The sequence below is a fragment of the Erpetoichthys calabaricus genome, chromosome 14 (assembly GCF_900747795.2).
Source record: "Erpetoichthys calabaricus chromosome 14, fErpCal1.3, whole genome shotgun sequence".
Classification (NCBI taxonomy): Eukaryota; Metazoa; Chordata; class Cladistia; order Polypteriformes; family Polypteridae; genus Erpetoichthys; species Erpetoichthys calabaricus.
Window position 1 is genome coordinate 70,301,898 of NC_041407.2, and position 25,128 is coordinate 70,327,025.

Here is a 25,128-nt window from a genome sequence, read left to right on the forward strand (position 1 = left end):
TTTACCTATAGCTGTGATCTCAGAAGTAACAATTAAAAAAAAACGTTAAACCAACAAAATTCAATGACTTTAAAAAAAATAAAAATAAAAAAACCTTTCATCCCCATGGCTGTTTTTCCCCAGATTCCTAAGCACAGCGCAATTACCTGATTAAAGCACCCCGTTTAAAATGGCATTTGGACTGGCACTCGCATCTTTATTTGTAAAGAGACAGCCGGAGAATAAGGAACTACAGTAACCCCCTCCCTTCACATGCTAACGAATGACGGTAAGTCCTCATATTTAACCCTTTATTCTCAGATTTTTTTTTTTCCCCCATCGTTACCTTCACGACGATGTTTAACCACCTTTTTTTTGTGTGTTTTGTGCCACTGGACACCCAAAGTTGTACAGGTGTCGGAAGCAAGTTGCTACGGGGACGCGTTTCTGCGTCACAACTCCCACTCTATCAATTTCTTCATAGACTTGCAGGTTGATGTGTTTGCTATCCTCTCCCTCTGAATGCGTTCCATGAAATGACCCCAAACTGCATGTGTAGGCCACCAAGACATGTCCTGATCTCCAGTGAGAAGCTCAGATACATAACACAAGTACATGATATTCGGGTAGGTAAATTATTAAGCACCCCTCAATAATAAACTAGAACAGGGGTAGGCAACGTCGGTCCTGGAGTGCCACAGTATGTGCAGGTTTTTGTTCCAGCCCAGTTCCTTAACGAGAACTCAATTATTGCTGATGAAGCACATATTGCTTAAGTGACGAGAACTCCTTATTAGCAATAAGATGTAAAAGACAAAGCAGCCAGCAGTTCTCCAGCTAGCTTTTTTCCAATTACATCTGTGTGTGTTCATCATGCACGGTTTGATTTAATAAAACACTTAATAGAAAAATGTGACAGACTGAAAATGATCTGTTTTAGGCTTCAAATCATTTGGATGATATCCTTGGAAAGGAAAAAAATCTACGATATAAAAGCCTTACATTGCACAGACTAACAAGCCATAAAATTAAATAAGGTCTGAGATTGGCAATGATTGGTTTCTAATTAAGCAATTGGGTTGAATGAAAACCTGTAGCCACTGCGGCTCACCAGGACCGACATTGCCTACCCCTGTTTTACATCTTATTGTTAATAAGGAGCAATTAAAACACTGAATGCAGCAGTTTAAGATTGAAATAAGCAATTAAGGTTGGAGAACCTTAACAAGCGAGACCACTAAAATGAAGCATTAAAATGTCACTTAAGCAATATGTGCTTCATCAGCAATAATTGAGTTCTCGTTAAGGAACTGGGTTGGAACAAAAACCTGCACATACTGTGGCACTCCAGGACCGACGTTGCCTACCCCTGAACTAGAACATTCATGGCCTTGTAAATTCAGACTCCCCAGCTACGGTGTTATTTAAACCTTTGAATTGACTGATAATTAAATATATCTAAGTAATCAAACATGTTTCAAATATTTCTACACGCAACACAAAACACCAGACAAGTTTAATCGAATGAAAACCAGTTAAGTCAGGTAACTGAATCAAAAACATATGAACTGTATAAAAAACGCATGGTATGAAAGAAACAAAACAGTACCGTTCTTCATTTTAAAATTGAAAACATTAACGTGAAAGCAAAATTGAACTTTTCTTTATTGAATACAAGTTTTTATACTTGTAAGGTGCAATGAACATTTGAAGAAAAGCATCTCTAAATGTTTTGGAAAGTTTATTACATATTAACAAATACTTATCTTAAAAAACAAATTAGAGTACTCCAAATACAAAAAAGCTAACATACATACTGTACTTAAAATCTGCCAAAAACAATTAATGGATATAAGTGTCTGAATGCCTCTAGTATGTTACTGTGTGATCGTCAACCTCCAGGCCTCCACCTCAAAGCAGTCCTTGTCGTTTTAAGTCTTCATATGTCTTTTTGTTAACCACATTTCCACTGGAGTCTTCATATTCCTCCTAAAAACACAAATTTTATATATATATATATATATATATATATATATATATATATAAATAAAAACTTAGAAAATCAACAGTATCCTTGTGTAATAAAAAACATACCACAAAGAGAAAGAAATCAAAACACTAACAACAACATATTACCTATAGTGGTGATATTAAAAAAAGATCTAAGTATAGAGACAGCAATCATTTATAACACAGCCACTTACACTAAAGAGTTAACTCAATGCAATTTAACTTAAATGATTTAAAAAAGAACATTTCAATGGCTTAAATATATTTGTAATGATAAATAATTATGAACTAACCTCTGTGTCTGGTTGCCATCTCTCAGAAGCCTTCTGAGTTTTCAACTTTGCCCACACTATCAAGAAAAACAAAACAAACATAGAAATGATATGAACTAAATTGTCAGAGTTTTGGTTAATCCTCCTTTCATGCCTGTGCACAACTGAAGATACAGGTTTGTAATGCTGGAATCCCAGTCTTATCTTGGTACATTTTAGATATATTTTCATTAAGTAAGCCAGAAACAGGTACAGTTAAATCAAAACTGTAAGAGCAGTTCCAATAACACAGCTTAATGGTAAACAATGTACCAAAGATGGCCTTATGTCTTTAATACTTAAAAAAAATAAAATTATATATATACACACACATACATATACACACACACACACACACACACACACACACAGAGAGAGAGAGAGAGAGAGAGAGAGAGAGAGAGAGACAGATAGAGAGATAGAACCTGTTGAACTATTAACTTTTACTATAAATTATTTGTGAAATCTTAAGTTTAAGCAATGTCAAATTAAAATCATACCATCATACAGAACACATTTCATTGCAAAACACAGAAGATTAGCACACCCAGAAAAACAAAAACATTTAGTCCAAGCTTAAAAAAATAAATTAATCTGATTGGCAAGCACTTGACTTTCTCCACACATACAACACAAGTACAAGTAATGGACTGTACAATGCACAGTGTCAATGTACCAAAATATGTGCAAGATGTAACACCAATGAAATTCATTTTTTTCTATTTTAGCCTATGTCTTCCATCTCACAGCATCCCCAACTCATTACATAAACCAATTTGTTCAGAGTTCAAAGCAGCAGGGAATGTTTTAGCATCTAATTACATGAACAGTGTGAAGTAGAGGAATTAGAGGAAGGGGAAAGGACATTTAAACAACAAGCTTGCTGGCTTAATCCCTGCCTTCAAAAATGTAAGTATGTGTGTGTATATTTATATATATATATATATTTGCAGCTGGAGATCCACAAAGGGAGAAAATTAATCACATACTAGGGATTGCCGTTATTAGGACTTCTAGCAGAACTGGTAATGCAGCAATTTGAAAATGTGGCTCTATTCCAGTTCACACCCAAAATTTGGATGCGCTACGTAGACGACACATTTGTCATACTAAAAAATGACCAGCTGAATGACTTCTACAACCACATCAACACAATATTCCCTGCAATCCAATTCACCATGGAAAAAAAATGAACCGACACATCAGCTTCCTGGACATCTACATTGAAAGAAATAATGACGCCACCCTGACCACTAGTGTTTACCCTAAGGAATGCTATACAGAAAAGATATTACACTTCGCCAGCAATCATCCAGTATCTCAAACGGAGCTGTGTTAAAACTCTTTTCAAAAGAGTCCAGACCCATTGTAATACGAAGGAGACAAAAATGAGACGCTATTCTCTTCTGTCTTTTCACTTCAAAACGGATACTCAAAAACATTAATTAATCGAAGCTTACAAAGAAGACGCCAAAAAACTCAGCAAACAATTGACATGAACCAGAACCCCCCCACCCCACCCCACCTGGTACTCACTTCCTTATCACCACAAGGTGTCTGAGGTGCAGCATGCATCCTGGCCAAGTCAGGCGTCAGAATAGCACACAAAACCACAATCTGTGCACAGTCCGCTTTAATGCTAAAAACAAGAAATCGACAGCAGAAACACGAAACGCGGTTTATAGCATTCCATGCAGTTCTTGCTCACCAGTATACAATGGACAAACTTCAAAAAGAATCGCAACACGAATATATGAACATCGCAACGCCGTCAGAAGAAAGGACTCATGATCACTGATCTACACTCATACTAAATCAACAGGACATACATTTAACCGGGACAATGTACAAGATTTAAGTCCAGTACCAAAAGTGCCAGAGAACTGGCCGAATCTTGGCTATCAAATGAGAACGCCATCAACAGATATTTGGACATAAACCCAGCATATGTAAACTTAAGAAGAACATGCTCATAATAAATAAAATCTTTACAACCAACATTCCAGAACACTGTACATCTCCCTCTACATGAATGCCTTTGTACATTTCGAACTGTGTTTTGGAATATCCAACCCCTGCGTAACTTCGACTTTGTGACTAATGCTTGAACATTATCCTGAAGAATTTGTTGATATTGGGTTGAATTCATCCGACCCTCAACTTTAACAAGGGCCCCAGTCCCTGAACTAGCCACACAGCCCCACAGCATTATGGAACCTCCACCAAATTTGACAGTAGGTAGCAGGTGTTTTTCTTGGAATGCGGTGTTCTTCTTCCGCCATGCAAAGCGCTTTTTTGTTATGACCAAATAACTCAATTTTTGTCTCATCAGTCAAAGCACTTTGTTCCAAAATGAATCTGGCTTGTCTAAATGAGCATTTGCATACAACAAACGACTCTGTTTGTGGCGTGAGGGCTTCTTTCTCATCACCCTGCCATGCAGATGTTCTTTGAGCAAATTGCGCTGAATTGTAGAACGATGTACAGATACACCATCTGCAGCAAGATGTTCTTGCAGGTCTTTGGAGGTGATCTGTGGGTTGTCTGTAACCATTCTCACAATCCTGCTCATATGCTGCTCCTGTATTTTTCTTGGCCTGCCAGACCTGCTGGGTTTAACAGCAACTTTGCCTGTGGCCTTCCATTTCCTGATTCCATTCCTTACAGTTGAAACTGACAGTTTAAACCTCAGAGATAGCTTTTTGTAGCCTTCTCTTAAACCATGATACTGAACAATCTTTGTTTTCAGATCTTTTGAGAGTTGCTTTGAGGATCCCATGCTGTCACTCTTCAGAGGAGAGTCAAAGGGAAGCACAACTTGCAATCGACCACCTTAAATACCTTTTTTCATGACTGGACACACCGGTCTATGAAGTTCAAGGCTTAACGAGCTAATCCAACCAATTTGGTGTTGCAAGTAATCAGTATTGAGCAGTTACATGCATTCAAATCAGCAGAATTACAAGGGGACCCAATATTTGCACAGACAGTTTTTTACATTTGATTTAATTTCATACAACTAAATACTGCTTCACTAAAAATCTTTGTTCGGAAAACACCCCAGTACTTAGATGTTCCTAGGAAATGAAAGACATACCACTGTTATCTTTTTTTGTTGAAAGTAGAGTAAATTATTGTGCAGGCTGAGACTGTATATATAATTACACTTATAGAATGCAGTCCATAATGTTCAGAACAAAGATACATGCTTGATTTACCGCTCTGCTCCACAGTTTAAAACTATACTTCAAACAATTCAGACATGATTAAAGAGCACATTGCAGACTTTCATTTAAGGGTATTTGCATAGATTTCAGATTTTACAACTCTTTTTCTACATGGAACCCTTATCCCATTTCAGGACAGTTGCCGCAAAAGGTGTTTGTGATAGCTCAGGCATATTTTACTGCTTCACTAGTTCTGCTATGAGATACCTAAACTTGCTTCTACCTACAGAGTACCTTCGGAGTCTGTAGTTGCCATTGTTCAACATAAGGACACAAAAGTTGTGCCAATGAAAGTCAAAGAAGTCATTAAGAAGCTGAAAAACAAGTATAAAGCCCCTCTGGGACACTGGTAAAACCTCAGGATCACCAAAATCAACTGTCTGGAATATCTTTTAAGATGAAAAAATGCATTGGTGATCTCAATAATTTTTGATTTGTAACTTTAATAAATTGTGGAGCAGAGGGGTAAATGAAAGAAAAAAATGTGTCTTTGTTCCAAACATTATGGAGGACACATACATACATGCAGAAATATACACATACAATAAATATATACCATTTTGTAATGGTATACATGTCCCGAGCAGGGTTGCAGGTGGGGGGGCTGGAGAGGTCTCCAACAAGCATAGGCCACATGAAGGGAACAATCACTCTGGACAGAGCACCAGAGTTCATTGCAGTCGAACACACTCAAATAAGCACGAAAACACCACACAGCCACTAGGACCAATTTACAGATGCCAATCTACCTATACTAGGGGGCACCGCCCCCTACTCGCTTCGCTCGCCAACCCCTGGCGTTGGGGCATGACAAAGAGTGAGATGTATGAATGAGATATAGAATAGTGTGGAGGTGTGGATGATGCATATAGAAAGCAAAAAATACAGTGTTTGGCACAGAGTAATGGTTTATTGGAATATTTCTTTGTACACAACATTAGTAGTAAAGATGGTGTCCTGTCCTTGAATGAGTCTTCCTTGGCGTGGAGCATTTATAACTTTAACTTTAACGTCAGATGAACGTCGAACACGTGAGAAGGCAACATAAAGTTGTCCATGTCCAAAAACGGGCTCAGAGAGGTAGATGCTAACCTTGTCCATGGTTTGTCCTTGTGATTTGTTGATGGTCATGGCAAATGCAGGTTTAATGGGGAACTGTCGGCGTTTCAATGTAAAAGGTAATTCTAGGTCAGAACTCGTAAGGTCAATTCTAGGAATGAGAACAGTATTGTTAGCATGTGATCCTGTAAGAACTGTTGCTTGAATAAGATTGTGTGTCATGGTGTTGACGACTAAACGTGTGCCATTGCATAAACCCTGTTTAGTGTTAAGGTTTCTTAATAGCATGATTATTGTTCCGTTTTTAAGGCTAAGATTGTGTTGTGGTAATCCGGCCGGGTTAATAGTGTTCAAATATTCTAAGGTGAAATTCAGATGTTCATTGTCGTCATCAGAGTCAACTTTGTCAGAGCTTAGAAAGAGCCGTGCCTCTCCAGGAAGTAATGAAATGACCTGGTTATTAATGTGATCAACATTAATATTTTTTGGACGTAATATAGTGCGTTGTCTCTAACCTGCCTTTCTTAAGTAAAATTCTAGAGAAGGCAGTCATTATGCAGTTAAATGAGCACCTCAATAAACATGCTATTCTTGATAAATTTCAGTCAGGTTTTAGAACAAATCACAGCACAGAAACTGCACTCGTTAAAGTAGTAAATGACTTGCGGATAAATGCAGACAGAGGCCATTTATCTGTTCTCATCCTCTTAGATCTGAGTGCCGCATTTGACACCATTGATCATAATATTCTTAAGAATCGCCTTAGTCAATGGGTGGGCCTCTCTGGCAGTGTCTTAAATTGGTTTGAATCCTACCTGGCAGGGAGAAAATTCTTTGTTAGTTGTGGTAATTATAACTCAAAGACACATGATATTCTATATGGTGTTCCACAAGGCTCTATCCTGGGTCCGCTGCTCTTCTCAATCTACATGCTTCCATTAGGTCAGATTATCTCGGGACATAACGTGAGCTACCACAGCTATGCTGATGACACACAGCTGTATTTATCAATAGCACCTGATGACCCCAAATCTCTTGATTCGCTAACACAATGTCTAACCTGTATCTCAGAATGGATGAATAGTAACTTTCTCAAATTAAATAAAGAAAAAACCGAAATCTTAGTGATTGGCAATAATGGATACAATGAGGCTATTAGAAATAAACTGGATGCATTAGGATTAAAAGTCAAAAAAAGGAGGTAAAAAGCTTAGGGGTAACCGTTGATTGTAATCTGAATTTTAAATCGCATATTAATAAGATCACTAGGACAGCATTTTTTCACCTAAGGAACATAGCAAAAGTTAGACCTCTTATATCATCGAAAGATGCAGAGAAATTAGTTCATGCGTTTGTCTTTAGTCGGCTAGATTACTGTAATGCACTCCTCTCAGGACTACCCAAAAAAGACATCAATCGTTTGCAATTAGTGCAGAATGCAGCTGCTAGAATCCTTACCAGGAAAAGAAAATCCGAACACATTTCTCCAGTTTTGATGTCACTACACTGGTTACCTGTGTCATTCAGAATTGACTTTAAAATTCTGCTTATGGTTTATAAAGCTTTAAATAATCTCGCCCCGTCTTATATATCGGAATGTCTGACACCTTATATTCCAAATCGCAACCTCAGATCCTCAACTGAGTGTCTCCTTAGAATTCCAAGAGCAAAACTTAAAAGAAGTGGTGAGGCGGCCTTCTGCTGTTATGCACCTAAAATCTGGAATAGCCTGCCAGTAGGAATTCGCCAGGCTAATACAGTGGAGCACTTTAAAAAACTACTGAAAACACATTACTTTAACATGGCCTTCTCATAACTTCACTGTAATTTAATCCTGACACTCTGTATATCCAATTCATTATAATAACTATTCATTCAAAATTTGTACTAACCCCTACTCTCTCTTCTGTTTCCTTTTCCGGTGTCCTATTGGTGGTGGCTTGTGCCACCACCATCTACCCAAAGCACCATGATGTTCCAACAATAATGGATGGATTAAAAGCCAGAAGTCTGTATAACCATCAGCATCAAGTGACTCCGTGAGAACCCTAACTACAAAGAGGACTATTTCATTTATGTTAGGTAGAATGCCCAAAGGGGACTGGGCGGTCTCGTGGCCTGGAACCCCTACAGATTTTATTTTTTTTCTCCAGCCTTCTGGAGTTTTTTTTTTTGTTTTTTCTGTCCACCCTGGCCATCGGACCTTACTCCTTATTATGTTAACTAAGGTTGTCTTATTTTAATTTCTTATTTGTCTTTTATTCTTCTTTTCTTCATTATGTAAAGCACTTTGAGCTACTTTTTGTATGAAAATGTGCTATATAAATAAATGTTGTTGTTGTTGTTGTGTTAAAAGGGGTATTTGGTCCAATGAGATTACTGTACCAAATATCTCTATAACTAAGTCGTCGCAGATAAAGGATTGGGGAATTGTAATAATATCTGGGTGAAGTCCATCTGTATTGGTGAGTGTACCATTTCCCAGTTGTAATAGCCAATTGTTATATTCTGGATCTGGACATCGCATGTTTTGTACTAACTGTATTGTTTGAAAGCAATGCCAATTGTCTGCGTATTTTAAGGTGGACTGAACAATAGCTGAGCGCATGGCATGTGGAACAATAGCCAAGCATTGTCTAAAATCACCTCCTAATAAAAGTACTTTTCCTCCAAAGGGAATATTATTATTCATCAACGTTTGTAGAAGTTTATCAATGGTGTTGAGTAAGTGACTGGATGCCATTGTACATTCATCAATAATTAACAGTTTCGCAAGACGGATGTCATATTTGTCCACATATGCGAAAGCAGTATGGGCCATTGCCTTTTGGTGGCCTGATATGTACTCCGGTAGATGCAAAAGCAAATGAACTATTGTAGGATCTAATGCAGTTCATAAAGTTTTTACTTTCAGGCACATTGTTAGTTAGAAGCTTCTGTAGATATTCAGGATATGAATGTAAAGGAGGCAGTCTAATCTGACCCTTTTGACAACAACGTGTAAATTCATTATTTGTATTGCCAGTTGTTTCTTCAGGGAAGTTAAGTGAATGACAATGATTGCAAATGACATTCATTAATCCCAATGAATTTTCTTCAATAGTGCACTCATTATTGAACGCGTTGTCAGCCAAGTGGCGTAAGCGTTTAGCAGGTGTCTGGCGTTGATGTCCGCGACGGGCAGGTTTTGCTTGTGGCGTTTGAGAGGCGCGTTGTTGCATGTCCAGTATTTGGGACGCGCTATGTTGGAGGTGTATTCGATTCGCCTGTGCTGTGCGAAAAGTCCGTTTCAGTCTACGTCGTGCATTGTTTGTATCGAGCCTTGTCCGTTTTTGTATGTCGGTCAGTTGAGCTTTCTGTTTTTGGAGCCTTGCTTGCTTGTTTTCTGGCAGTTCATATGCGCGTTGTAGACGTCTGCGTTCATTTATGCTGTCTCTTCGCTCCCGTTTTTGTATGTCTGAGACGCGAGGTCTTTCGGTTTGAACTCGTGCCTGTTTCGATGCAGCACTTTGAGACGCGCGCTGTATGTGTCTACGTTCATTGTGTCTGTCCATTTGGGCACGTCTCTGTAACGGGGTTAGTTGAGCTTTGCGTTTTTGGAGCCGAGACATTTTTTCTCCCAGAGTTTCAGAAGCGCGTTGTATGCGCCGCCGTGTATTTTGTTGTTTCATGCGGGTTCGTGTGTTTGGTCCCGTTATCCGAGCCGAATCGTTTTGTACCCGTGAGCGTGTATTCATGACTTGTTTGTTCCTCAGCGTGCGAAATATGGATAAGTAATAAGGAGGATCACACTCACTGTTAATATGGAGCCTTTTCTGCAGTTGAACAGTTAATAGTGGTTTATTGTAAGGAGATCCACCTATGCTGCATAGTGTGAAGGTGTTGAGATGACGTATGTTTAATATGGACGGTTCCTTTAGAAATGGGGCTTTGGGTGTGTTTGTGTGCCAGGGGCTTGTTGAATCGTCCTCTTTGTGTGTGTCCCGTCCGGTGCTTGTAGGGGGGGTGGGCGCTAGCGGATTCTTTTTTTTTGTGTGCTAGTTTCATGTGCAATGGGTTTCGTGCGGCGCTGTGTGCGTCGCCTGCGTTTGACCCCTTTTTTCTGTGCTGACTCCTTTTTTCTGTGGTCGCGGCGCCTCATTTCTTTGACTCCTTTTTTCTGTGGTCGCGGCCGCCTCTCGCGGCGCCTCATTTCTTGGGGCGCCTGCGCAGTACGTCTTTTTGCGGCTATAAGCCCCCTTAGGTAAAGACGTCAGTACAAGAAGCCCACTGAGAAACAGGACGGTTATGTAAAAAGAATAACAGCTGTACTGACGTAACACAACATAACACAAATTAACTACTAGCCTTAAACTGAGATTTTAAAAAAAAAAAAAAAAAAAGAAAAAAAAAGGAAACAAGAGAAATAGTCTTACATGAAACTGCATCTTCTATTTGAGTGACATTAGCAAAGTGAGCAGTGTTGGGAATGCCAAGACATCTCATACCATGGGCATGACGCCACTCCTGGAAACATACAATAAAAAATAATTGTTTATTTACTGAACCTTGGGTTTTTATGATTTTTTTTTTAAAATTATGCTTAATGTGAAAATACATAGCACAAATCAAGTCATAGCACCTGCAGCATCTTTTAACACAGATCTGTTTTTCAACTTCAAATATGCATTAAATGGCTTTAATTTATAATTAATGGCCTTTCTTTATAATTCACACACCATTCTGTTATTCCATCCTATACACATTCTAAATTTCAATCTAAAAAAAAATAAAAAAGTAAAAATCATAGCATAATGAATTAAGAAAAATATCAAATTCTGCAATCTCTGGTCATAATGTAATATTAATTATTAATTAGTATTTCCTAGTCATTTTTTTTTTTAAACTTTCGTGCTCCTCATAATTTCTTGGTGAAAACCCCAGAAGTCTGCCTTTTGTATAATATATAATTTAATCCATCTAATGATAACCGGTCTCTTTTTTCTAAAGCTCAAGTTAGGAGGTGCACTTATATTGTAATAAAAATGACATGCATATAAAGCAAATGATTGAAGAAAATAAAATTTAAAAATAATTAAAAGCAATTTCTTACTGCAAAATGACGCTGAAATGCTTTTGGTCCCCTGTATGTATAGTTACCACAGATTTCACAGTTGTAGTTGATGTTTAAACCATGGAGTTTATACAACCAGTATGGTATAGGCTGAGGAAAAAAAGGGAAAAAAAAATCAAATGTTAATATATTAAAATTACTAATGACAAGTAAGAAATATGAAATGCAAGTGGCATGGTGGCACTGTAGCTAATCATCATCATCTTTTTATGTGCCGCCTTCTTTGATCTGAAGGTTGCTAACTATGGCTTTCCTCTTCTCATTATCTTCTGCCTTTCTTTTCATAACCACAAAAATCTTTTGATGCGCACTACTGCTGCCCTAAAGCTCCAGGAGACGGGGCTCACTCTGGATTCTGTCACCATCAGCATGAAGTCTGTGCACTGTCCCAGCAATCTTGCAGGCTTTTCATTCTTCAGAAAGAGTCCAATATAACTGAGCGAGGGTATGAGGAAACCCACTAATTAATGGTTCCTGCCTTGCATACAATTTTGTTGGGATAGGCCCTGGCTTCTGTAACCTTTAAGATTTGACTAAATGAGCTCCAAAAACGGATTAAAAGAGATATGAAATGCATTTATTATGCAGAGAAGTATATAAAATATTTCTTATTTCATTATTATAAGGACATTTGAGAGGCTTATTTAAAAAATATACAAATTGTCTTTTGAAGTTTTATATTGAATAGATACAGTAGATAGATACTTTATTAATCCAATGTTAACGTTTCAACAATTCTTGAGAATATAGATATTGTGCCTTAAAATAACAATTTAAAGTGTACTATATAAACTGAACTAAATAATAAGTTTACTGGGCCTTTATTGTGATGTGTACTGAGTACAGTAAAAACCTTAATTCAATTTTCTACTCAACCACATGGAATATTTTGTTACCGTAACTTTGTGAAAACTTTAATTATCTCCAAAAACACACACATCAAGCTATTCTGAACACTAAAAAAAAAGCTGAAATTACCTTTCCATCCCATCCAAGTGGAAGATTCTTTGGATTGTAAATGATCTCGTTATCTTCATCATCACTTTCACTCTCACTAGGTTGTTCTTCCTCCTCTTCTTCCCGCTCTTCTCCAGTGCGAGCCTGTTTACGCTGTACATTCTCATGAGTCAGCTGTCTCTGCTCCTGTTTAATGAAAGTGAAGGCTGACTATTAATGAGAGTATTATTTACCATCTTCCTTCTTGGAAATCAAACAACAATTTTATTACAAATTTAATTCAATGTTCTTAGAAATAGAAGAGAGACATAAGCATTACGCAACAAATACTAAGTTAAAAAAAAAAGAACAGAAAGGTCAACTTACCCCAAGTATTTCTACATATTCATATATTTGAGCTTCAAGGAAACCAATTTCTTTATTTCGTTCAGTATCTCTGGGAGAAAAAAAAAAGACAACTTTATGAATAAAGTGTACATAAAACTACTACTGTGGTCATTAAATGCAATTTTTATTTAACATTATCCACTACGACAGTATCACGCAAGGCAAACTATTTTTTAATAAAGTTAGCAGGGCAATCCTAAACTCAAAATTTTTCCCTCCAACTAAAAAATTATTTTAAATCATTTGCTAGTCGGAGGGAAAAATTAACTGATTTAACAGTGGATGAATCAATGAGTCAGTCCATACCTGTAGGCGCATTTGGCTTTCAAAGTATAAGTTTAGTATTTCTCAGGCTGCAAGGCAATGCGATTTTACATAAAACTGTCTTCACAACCAGCACAGAATTGCAGCCAAGAGGTCACCATACAAAATAAAAGTCTCAATAATTCATTAATTTAAATACTTCAAAATAGCAACATAGTTTCACAAAACATGTCACAAATCATAGGTCTGCATTTTGGACCTAGGCTTACAATAACTACAACAACAAAAAAAGGTTGAAATTATTTTTTTGGAACGTTTCTGGTTCTGGCTTTCAGTTCTTCACTGAGTTAACAGTGACTTGCATATAAATAAAAGGCCACATAAGAGGTGCTTGTGAGCCAAGTGGAAGTGCTCAGGGAGTAGAGTCTAGAAATAAAAGGTTCTAAGTTTTGCATTGGAAGATAACTTCTCAGTTTTACAACACATTTAAATAACATGATTAACTGAGTAAATTTTTAATTTTAGTTTAACAAAAACATAGCATGTGTCAGGGAATCTAGTATATAATAAAACAAAAAGGTGTGTGTGGGCATTGTGCCTTAGAGCAATATGATTGGTCAGTATGGCTTTGGAACAACTGGTCAGGTGGGTTTTGATGACACAAATGAAACATGAAGAGCTAGTACGTGACGCACAAGGAGGAGATATGGCATAGAAGTCACGCGGTGGGAGTTATATTCAAGAGCGAGAACTATAAAACCAGACATGAGGTGAGAAAGGCGCCTTGAAAATAATACCAGAGTCTGAGAAGCAGGCTGTATAGGAATGTGAGAGAGGGAGTGCCAGTCAAGAGACATTCAGACACATGCAAATACAGAGGAAAGGCACTGAAGGTACACACAAGGGCAAGATAAAATAATTTTAAAATATTTGCTATTACCTTTCCTACAGGTAGTAGGACAAGTTTAAAAATAAATTGCGACGGCTATGTTAATATTTATGTTGTTTGCAATGTACAGCCTCTTGATTAAAAAGTTCATAAGAAAACGGTTTTATAGCAGTAAAAAGAAGTCTGACATATTTGGCACTGGAGAAGAGCAGGAGGAAGAGCAACCTAGCAAGAGTGAAAGTGATTAACACGATAATGACATCATTTACAATCCAAATCAAATAAAAAAATCTCCAAGTGACACGTGTTAAAATATGTAGTGCCACATTGTCACTGGCATTTTGATGCTTTAATCATATCTCTAAAGCTCCTGCGAGAAAGGAGATGTGTAAAAATAAGTAATATCAGAATTTTACCCTCATTGTTAGCGAATGTAAGACAGACAGTTAATTAGCAGACGTAAATGCTTACTTTTGATCACTATGTGCCTTTTTTGAGATTAGAAAGAGACACGGGCATATTTATTGTGTTACATAAAAAAAAAACAATATAGGTAGCAGGCCCCACCTAATCACTAAGTGCTCTTATCTGCTGGCCACTAGATTAGAAATAATTTTATGATTTACAGACATCTTTGCAAGTCTGAGTGATTAAGTCAGTTAAAGATTTTTTTTTTTTTGTTATTAATGGTTCTTTTTGTAAACTAAAAGGTCTGTACTTGGTGGTTTAAATTTATGAAGTGCCATAGTGCTAATATAAGTGATGTACTCTAGTTTACTTTTTTAATTGCTGAACTGATGTAAACTATTGCTGGCTATTTCCTCCATATTAAAATACTGAAATTACATTTGGGTATCATCATTGTACTGTCCATAGCCATGGTGCATATTTGCATTGATTCAGACAATAACATTAAAGTAATGTTTTTCAGGGTGTAATGAATAAAGCAATCTTGTTATACCTTCAGGGAATTAATTTGTAATGGATTACTTACTTTGAGTACCTCAGCTCTATTATCAACACATTATGTGAGTATATGGTGCTTAAGGAATACAAAAAATAAAAAAAAACAACAAGGAGGAAGGCCAACAGTTTCTAGTTAAATGGAAATTGACAAAATAGGTTCTATTCTTGGGTTGACTCCAAGAAGATGAGAGACTCTGTCATTATGTATCTGATAAAACACTGAAATTTCTTTATTCCACACCCACTGATGAGTGAGTATGTATATTTCAGTGGAATCAACAAGGAAGAAAAGCAGCAAAGTAAAAATGTTACAGACATTGATGTTCTGGTTGCATTATTCTGTAAACAAAATGTATTTACCTAAATTCTTACTATTAAAATTAATATTTAATAAAGTAGAAGGATGGCCGTTACCATGGTAATATATATTGACTGTTCAACAACAGAATTATTAATATACATGCTTACTTCTTTGGTCCTTTAGATTTAGGATTCTTTGCAAAGAGTGAAGGATCTAGAGACTCCATTGACTTCCCCTTTGTGCTGAACAGACGCTGAGCCCTCTCTTCAAGTGTTCTAAAATATTAATATGTATATTAGAAGTACCTCATATTTCAGTAAAAGGATTTTAATTTTTTAACAAATTCATTTTGATTAATGGTTTAGATAAATAAAAAATTTAAGTATACCCAATATGCCACAAAGGAAATAAAACAAAAACAAATCAACAGCAAAAATAAGCATAGCCACAGATCTACAAACTTTAAAACCTTACAAATGTGAAGAAGGTAGGAAAAATTTCAACTTTAAACACAAAGCACTTACCCTCCACATTTCAGATTCAAAGCCATTAAAGCAGATTTTAATCTGTCCAACCCCAAAGAAGCCAATTCCTAATAGAGAAAAAAACACACACATTAAAATAAAAAATAAAAATAATGTGGAGAGGGAGTTTATGTTTTGATGCTGACAAAAGATTGACTTACCTCCCAGGATGAAAATGCAGATAGATCTAAATGAGCTCCAGCATGTGTCAATGCACTACTGGTTTCTTTCTGTTTAGAGAAGGAAAAAATAAGTTTTTCAGCAATTTACATTATGACCATGCATGTAGTAATCATAATGCAAGCAGACTAAACAACAAGCCAAATGTATTAGGGCATCACATTCCAACAGATAAAGGGATGGTAATGCCACTAGTCAACCATACAGATCAAGCTTTGTATTAGTTGTAACAGACGGATGCAGAACAATTTGTACTTAACTGTGTTCATATAATGGTGGAAGTCACTCGGTTCTTGACAATGCATTCAACATATACGAACTCTAACAAGCCAACTTATCCTAGCAGCCACACAAACCCGTTCAATTTAAGTAATTAATAAGTTAATGTGAATACTGAAAAACACATGCAAAGGGAAAAACGAGAAGGAAGTTAGCTGGGGGATTGGAGGAAACACGCAATATTTAATAATAGTAAATCAAGTCCAGGATTTAAAACAAGGGTTAACAACAATAATGTTGCATGAAAGAAGCACATGAAGTCATCATGTCCTGATATGACTTGTTTTTTTCTTTTGGTACAGTGTTACTTAAACGTAAATTTAGCATATGGTTGAGGACCAGGGTTTGTACACTTCAGATTCCAGGACTTTTTATGGGTTTTCCATTACCAAAAAGCACAACAATTCAGGATTATGTTACACTCCTGTTCTAAATACCCACAGCAAAATTACATGAACGTGACAAGAACACATATACAGTAAACTCAAATATGTGGCCTACTTAAATTGCTGAATGCTTACAAAAGCTGACATGGAAGCTCACACCATTCACCCAGAATAACAGTGCAGTTAATTTTAGGCAGGGCTATTACAATTAAAAACAAATGTTTCGTTTCCTGGACAATGTACGTGACATTATAAATGTGGTATGCACAGAGCAGGCTTGTGACACAGTTTTAGTGTGTGCAAGCAAAAGATACGAAGAAATCACGAAAAAATCATGTTTCATTTGAACGCTGTTAAACACATTCCTTTAAATTTCACATAAAAATACAGAAACTTTATTACATTGGGATGCAAGTGATCCAATACCGATTAGGAAAATAAATGATCATGAAAAAAAAAAACAATTTTGGCATAATTTAGGTAGGAATTTGTTGCAGACGAAAAATATGGGGTATACATTGGAAAGGGAATCCACGCACACTATATGACTCACTATGATGTTATTATCATCAGGAATTATTTCCTAAAAAGGTTACTCACATCTTCGTCATGGCTTGTATAAATAATGCTTGTCCATAACGTTTACCACCCAGAAGATTTTAGATTTCATTCACTTTTAGTCACATATGAAAACAAAGAAAGAAGAAGTATCACCAGACATATGCCCAACTAGAGCTCTCACTAGTGCTACTGCTGGCTATTCCAGTGGTACTTAAAACAACTGGCAATGCGGTGGCCAGATGTGACGATAGTCCCGTAAAAGGTCCAATAAAATTCTAAGCAGAATTACTGGCTTTCTTGCTCTTCATTTCACAATGTTTATTTCCTTTCATATGGCTTTTCAAAGCAGACTCGGCCATATTCAACAATGTCAAATGTCTTCAAAAATTAACGGCACTTAGCCATATACTTGTTTGATTCGTCTTATTGAAAGCCAATCTTTGTGGATAGCATTTTCCAACTACAGTGGAACCTTGGTTTGCGAGTAACTTGGTTTATGAGTGTTTTGCAAGACGAGCTAAAATTTTTAATAAATTTTGACTTGATAAACGAGCGAGGTCTTGCAATACGAGTAGTAAATATACGCTTTGTCTGCTGAGCGTCATGTGATCACAACTGAGCTGATGGTTCTTCTCTCTCACTGCGGGATTGTGGGCAATCGTCTCCTATTCTCCATCTGAGTCGGCGTGCCTCACTCATATAGTCAACATCCGTACGAGCGTATACTGTTTACTACAGCATTGTGACTGTGTGTGTGTGTGTGTGCGCGCGCGTGTGCTGTGATGTGCGAGCCCCCGTCTTGCAAGCTGAGTCTCAGTACTTTAGCAACACCAGCTTTATTCAGCTTGAAATAGCAACAGCGCGGTTATTTATTGTAGCGGGATCTGCCACTCTCCTATACACAGACACAGCAGTCAGGCAGGGCCATGGCCAAGTAGTACTGTGCTCTGCGCATTTAGAATGTTCCTTGTATCACCCATCGATGGCAGGCGTGTATAGTATGTCCGCAATCTTTTCGGATTCGCTTTTACGGCGAACTGCTACAGCGCTGGGAGACTGCGATTGCTTTGGGACGCTCTTCCGTGTGTCGTCCTGTTGGGTGGAATCCTACAAGAGTTTAGAAACTCACTCACACTAGCCACGATTCTTTTCAAAGGTAAAGTACAGGTTAATTTGTTTTATGTATTTTTACTTTATATTTTGTATTAATCATTTTTATATGAATAGTTTTGGGTTGTGGAACGAATCACCTGAGTTTCCATTATTTCTTATGGGGAAATTCATTTTGATATACGAGTGCTTTGGACTGCGAGCACGTTTCCGGAACGAATTATGCTCGCAAACCGTGGTTCCACTGTATTTCAAGTTCAACGCACATTTTCCTGGAATTTTGACTACTCGATAAATCATAGTGACATGTCTTATATACAGAGTGTAATTTACATTGCTATTTACCACTTAACGCTAACTCAACACTATTACTTCAACGGGCAGGTTAATGGCTACTACAAATCTATAGCAGTTCACCCTCGCTCTGGCACACACAGAAAGCAATTCAAAGTGATATTATTGTGTGAGGTCAATAAATGTTATAACAATGTGAGGTGTGTTTAGTTGGGAAAATATCAGATGTTTAATCTCATAACGTGATTACTGGAATTCACTTTAATATTTTCTATGACGGCGGCACGGTGGCGCAGTGGGTAGCGCTGCTGCCTCGCAGTTGGGAGATCTGGGGACCTGGGTTCGATTCCCGGGTCCTCCCTGCGTGGAGTTTGCATGTTCTCCCCGTGTCTGTGTGGGTTTCCTCCGGGCGCTCCGGTTTCCTCCCACATTCCAAAGACATGCAGGTTAGGTGGATTGGCGATTCTAAATTGGCCCTAGTGTGTGCTTGGTGTGTGGGTGTGTTTGTGTATGTCCTGCGGTGGGTTGGCACCCTGCCCAGGATTGTTTCCTGCCTTGTGCCCTGTGTTGGCTGGGATTGGCTCCAGCAGACCCCCGTGACCCTGTGTTCGGATTCAGCGGGTTGGAAAATGGATGGATGGATTTTCTATGACTTTTAGGTGTCATAAAAAAGTTGTTTTTTTTTTTTTTTTTTTTAAACAATGTCAAGGACTTTAGTTTGGCTTGTTAATTTTTTATGACCTTCCAGGTTTCCAAGGACCCGTATAAAACCTGGGGAACTCAAATTTAAAAAGATGATAAGCAAAATGCAGGCATACTGTTCCACCGCTATACCAAAATGGTAAGAGAAGCTTGTATAAAACATGCCTTTATATTAAGAATGCAAAGATTAACAGTCTTTACCAGAGAAATAAAAAAGTAAATCGAAAATCAGCGTTTTCAGAGTAGATTTTCACATATTTGAAATGCTATAGCAACAATGGTCCAAAACGTGCAACTATTTATACTCGTCAAAAGGAAAATAAAAGAAAAAAAATTAACATAAAACTTTCAAATTAGAACTATTTCAATGTTTCAGGCACTTAAGCAGCATCAGGTGAACAATAAAAACTGGCCCTGGATAAGGTGTGCCAACCAATCTCAGGGTCAACCAAGTACTAGTTTCTGCCTATGCCGAGTGGCTTTACTCAAGAGATTAATATTTCATTTTCCAACTCCATAAACACACTTACTGGCCATCCAGGGAAAGTGCCATTCTCCCACTTCTTCTCAAATTCGTTCAAGATTTTTTCATAGAGTTCATTTTGATCCAATAAGGGTTTGACTCTGTCTGTGTAGTCCTGGAGGTATTCCAAAAGCATTTCAAGATACCTAAAAAATAATGTGATTTACACTAATGTCAATGTTATCAGTAAAGTTAAATCACTAAAATTATATAAAAGTACACTGTCAAAACATTACTACTCCATACATGGTCAGTGCATGGCCATAAAAATATTCATACATAAATTGTTTGACACAAAGGAAGTCTGCATCTCTCTGAGTCGCTTACAATTACGACCAATATAGCACTAGTCCAAATATAAAACAGGATTTAAAATGTAACACATATGTCTACTTCAAAAAGGAAAATCTTCCATTTTAAACAATATATGTTTTGCACTTTAGAGGCATGGCAAGAAATCAGGAATAATTTAGAAATAAAATGATTCTACCTTCTGTTCAACCAAAATTATACACTCTTAAAGGAGAATAAGGGCCCAACATATTCCAACTGGGGGGAAAAGTCAGTTTTCATACCTTACTGGTTACTGTGCACACATAATTATATACCATGGGGCATTTTCTAGTCATGTTTCTCACTTTGCAAACTGCCATACTGTAAAACAAAGCCTTTATTATTTTATTTTTTGAATTAAACTTAATAGGAAGCACAAGCTAAAAACTGACACACATGAAGACTGCGTAAATTGGAGATAATCTGCTATGATCGATCTTGAGATGAGTGATTAAGATATATGATATAGAAATTGAAATTCTGCTTCCTTTCAGTACAGGTAGAATGACTTGCTCTCGTCCATTATGAGAGGCACCTGACAATCAAGTCAGTTCTGTCACAACAGCTTTATTCTAGAGAAACCAGTTGAGGCTGCATTTATAGAAGGTGACCCATGGATGTTTTCCAAGGGAGTTGTATCCTACTAAGCCTAAAATGAAGAAATTGTATCTCTAAAATACTCCAGGACTATTTAGTATTTCTCTGGAAGATCTTGAGATCACTGCTGGGGACATACAAATTTGGTCTGCCCTATCATGTAATTATTGCAAATCTTACTAAAACAAACCAGTACAGAACAAATAAGGTGTTGGGATTGGTAAATTAAAACAATTACACTTTACAAAGCTTCAAGTTTCTAAGTTTGTTTTCAGAATCTCACTTTAAAAGAATACTGTAAACCAAAAAAAAATCTGAGCACATTTTACCAGTTTTAGCACTGTTACATTGGTTACCCATGTCATTTAGAACTGACTTTAAAAATATCACTAATGGTTTACAAAGCCTTAAATAATGTTGTCCTGTCCCATATTTTGGAAAGTTTTTCCCTTTACACTCCCAAGTCACTGCCTCAGATCTTCAAATTAAGGCCTACTTACAATTCCAAGAGACAACCTAAAAAGAACTTTTTGCTGCTCTCATTCTGCCACAGCAGACATTTCCAAAACTGTTGATTTTCTGTTTTACGGAGACCTTCATCTCTCTTTATTTTCAGCTATTGTGTGATGGGCACAGGTTAGCTGGTCATGTGGCTGCTTGTTTTGTGTCTCATTATTGTTTGGCTGCTAATTAAGGACAAAGAAACAACTAAGGGGTCTGAGTCACGTCAATTAAAACAAAGGCAAAAGAAGTTAATTAGCAGCAAAAACTGATCAATAATTAAGGAGTTGGTTAGAATGAAAACCTGCACCCACTGTGGCCCTCCAGGACTGGAGTTCGACACCCCTGCTGTAAACCATGAGGACTGATTTATTACATCTATGTAGTCTTTTGGCCTTGGAACCCCTGCAGATTTTGTTTTTTTTTTCTCCAGACTAACTGGAGTTTTTATTTTTTTTTTCTTCCTGCCCTCCTGGCCATCCGACCTTACCTTTTCCTTTGTTACATACTGTATAATATTATTGCCTAATCTGGTCTATTTATGTTTTATACATCAACTTTCTTTTTATTCCATCTTGTAAACACATTCAGCTACACTGTTTGTATGAAAACATGCTATATAAATAATGTTGTACTGTAACAGTACTATTTAAATTATTTGTAGACAAATATATACTGAAGACAAACAATATAACCAAGATTAAATAGGTTGTACAACCCATTGCAAAAATAAAATTCATTAAACTTACTTCTTATATTCTGCATTTTTCCTTTCCTTGGGAATATCAAATAACTGATCAAATGTAGAAAGGTATGTAATGTATTCAAGTTTCTGGGAAGAAAAAGAAAAACCTCAAAGATCAAATAATAAGTGATACAAACTTTTAAAAAAATAATACTAGTTTTCTGAAGTCAGTAATATTTACCTCTGCTCCCTTTAGATTAATGAATTTTAGGTAACAATCATGAAGATCCAAGTAACGACCATAACCTTCTTCATCAGTAAATTCTACTAAATCTGGATGTTAAAAACATTGTTTTATAAATTATCATCAAGAATCTAGGCTTGTTAAAATTATTAACAAAAAACATGACCGCGTGTATTTTTAAAGTGGACTCCGCATAAAAATATTGTACAGTTAAAATGATAACTACTGCATATTTGGATATTTAAAGCTTATAAAAAGAAGACTGACTGAGAAACGTTTACATAAAAATCACACAAAAGGAAACCCATAAAATTGAACTTTAAATATCTACTTAAGCTATTTGCACACAGGTGAACAAAAGGTTAAATTTGAACGAATCCAAGTTAAAAAGCCCAACATCACTCAAATTTGCCATTTTAACAATAATAAGGCTAACGACACCTTCCCCAACACTACAAATAAACTCATTGGTTGTGTTTACTGGACATTTCTAAATATGAGGAGTCTAGTCACACTTTTGTACTTAGGCACACAAGATGCTTCCATTAGAAGGGCCAGATTTACACGCAGAGAGACCCTAAGCTATAGGAAGCTGAAAAAGCCCTATCTGGCATGTGTTAACAGAGTATAAGGGTGTGTAACAACTGAAGAATGTCACAGAGATACACAAGAAACCCAGACAAGGGGATAGGGAAAGGGCCGTTTTATTAGAACTTTAAAACTGTGCCTTTAATTATTCAGTTTTAAAGCATTTATTAATATGAAAATACTGCAATTTTGTTCCCAGTGAGTGAATGCATTTAATTTTTTGACAGATGTTCTACAGCTTTATACAGCTGTTCCTCTGAAGCTTTACAGAAGGGCTTGATTTATGGAGAAATCTGGAATAATAAAAATTCCCTTGGGTTAACCAAGATGTTTGCACAGTACTGGAAATTTCCTTCACAACTTATATGTAAAACAAATGACTCCAATTGTTAAAAAAGAACATACTTTGTGCTTCTTCACTGACATTTTCTCTAGCCTTTACAAGTTCTTCAAATTCCACAGACATTGGAACACAAATCTAAAATTACAAACATTGAAAATGTTAAATAATGGTTGAAATAGAACACTTGTAGAAATCCAGCTGCAACAGACAAAACTTCAAACTTTAAAGGGATGCGATCTGCAACATAGTGGTATTAGTGAGCCTTAAAATTCACATAGGCGATTCAAATCATCTGATTCAATTTAAAGAAAAATAATGCACATTTGACTCAACAATTTCTTTATTACAGTTAAGAAAAAATAAACCTGAATCCCCAATTTATAAACAGCCCAGAAATGTGTATGTTTTTGATAGAAACGGAAAATTTGTGTTCATCAAAGTACCATTAAACCAACTGAAAAATAGAGCCCAGTCATTTTTAATGTTGTAATTGGCTATTACTGCTTGAAATGACCAATTTACAATCAATTATTCACATAAGACCGCAAACCCCCCATGCTCAGCAGTAATTACTCCAGGGTTTCTGCAATTCAGAAATGCAGTATTTGTGTCATGGATTATTCAAATATGTAGTAAAACAAGTATTTTTTGTGATTAAAACAGCACTGTACTTCCTGAACCACTGCTTGACACTACAGTAACTGACAATATTCTCACAAAAAATTGATTCTGGAAAAACACCACTGTGGCAGTAAATCTGCAGTTACATTTTTGAAATCCATTTCATATCATAAAAATGGCTACAAAGTAAATGAAAATATTGATGTATACAAATATGCTCATTATGCACAGAACCGAAATGTTAGTAACTTTGCTTTTTTAAAACTGTACTCATGGTATAGGATCTTTTAAAATTTTTATATCTACTCACTTCACCCTTATTCCATTCAGAATTATGCTAAGTGAAAATGTAACATTTACTGTTGGTTAGGGAAAACTGAGTGTCCTCTTCAAATTTAACAAACATGTCAGTTACTTTTATTTTTAAATCTAGATAATTGAAATAAATCTAAAAAGAGTAACAGTCTTCCTGCTGATTCATAATTGTCTGCATTCTTTGCATTATCCATCCATTTTCCAACCCGCTGAATCCAAACACAGGGTCACGGGGGTCTGCTGGAGCCAATCCCAGCCAACACAGGGCACAAGGCAGGAACCAATCCTGGGCAGGGTGCCAACCCACCGCAGGACACACACAAACACACCCACATACCAAGCACACACTAGGGCCAATTTAGAATCGCCAATCCACCTAACCTGCATGTTTTTGGACTGTGGGAGGAAACCGGAGCGCCCGGAGGAAACCCACGCAGACACGGGGAGAACATGCAAACTCCACGCAGGGAGGACCCGGGAAGCGAACCCAGGTCCCCAGGTCTCCCAACTTTGAGGCAGCAGCGCTACCCACTGCGCCGCCCTCTTAGCATTATCCAATTCTTAAAAAGTTTATCAGTTTTGCTCTTATCTACAAACAAGACCTTGGATTGCACTTTTCAAAAGATTTTCATGAAACAAGATAAATAAAATGTTTACCACCTTGATGAAATGCTTTTGCTAGTTATATATTACCCTAAGTTCTTGTCTATAAGCCGGACTCATGTATTAGCCGGAGACCAAAAATCATACGAATTTTTAAAATAAAATCGTATCATAGATAAGCCGGACTCATGGATAAGCCGAACGTACTATAACCTATAACTAATAGAAGGGAGGGAGGTCAGTGGTCTCACTCGCGCCCATTTAATTTCTTTAAGG

The 25,128-nt window shown here is 36.9% G+C and overlaps 1 protein-coding gene across 1 annotated transcript in view; it reads right to left on the reverse strand.

Moving 5' to 3' along the window:
- Nucleotides 1–1,620: 1,620 nt before the first annotated feature.
- sf3a3 (splicing factor 3a, subunit 3) overlaps nt 1,621–25,128 on the reverse strand; it is a 31,959-nt gene continuing 8,451 nt past the window's right edge. The window contains exons 5-17 of the mRNA XM_028819156.2: nt 23,376–23,448; nt 22,380–22,471; nt 22,203–22,285; nt 20,030–20,168; nt 16,149–16,217; nt 15,988–16,055; nt 15,631–15,738; nt 13,023–13,092; nt 12,678–12,842; nt 11,679–11,789; nt 11,002–11,092; nt 2,283–2,338; nt 1,621–1,968 (exon numbers count right to left, since the gene is read on the reverse strand). Of these exons, the coding sequence (XP_028674989.1) occupies nt 1,891–1,968; nt 2,283–2,338; nt 11,002–11,092; nt 11,679–11,789; nt 12,678–12,842; nt 13,023–13,092; nt 15,631–15,738; nt 15,988–16,055; nt 16,149–16,217; nt 20,030–20,168; nt 22,203–22,285; nt 22,380–22,471; nt 23,376–23,448 (1,203 nt within the window). The 3' untranslated portion in view covers nt 1,621–1,890. The remainder of the gene's footprint in view (nt 1,969–2,282; nt 2,339–11,001; nt 11,093–11,678; nt 11,790–12,677; nt 12,843–13,022; nt 13,093–15,630; nt 15,739–15,987; nt 16,056–16,148; nt 16,218–20,029; nt 20,169–22,202; nt 22,286–22,379; nt 22,472–23,375; nt 23,449–25,128) is intronic.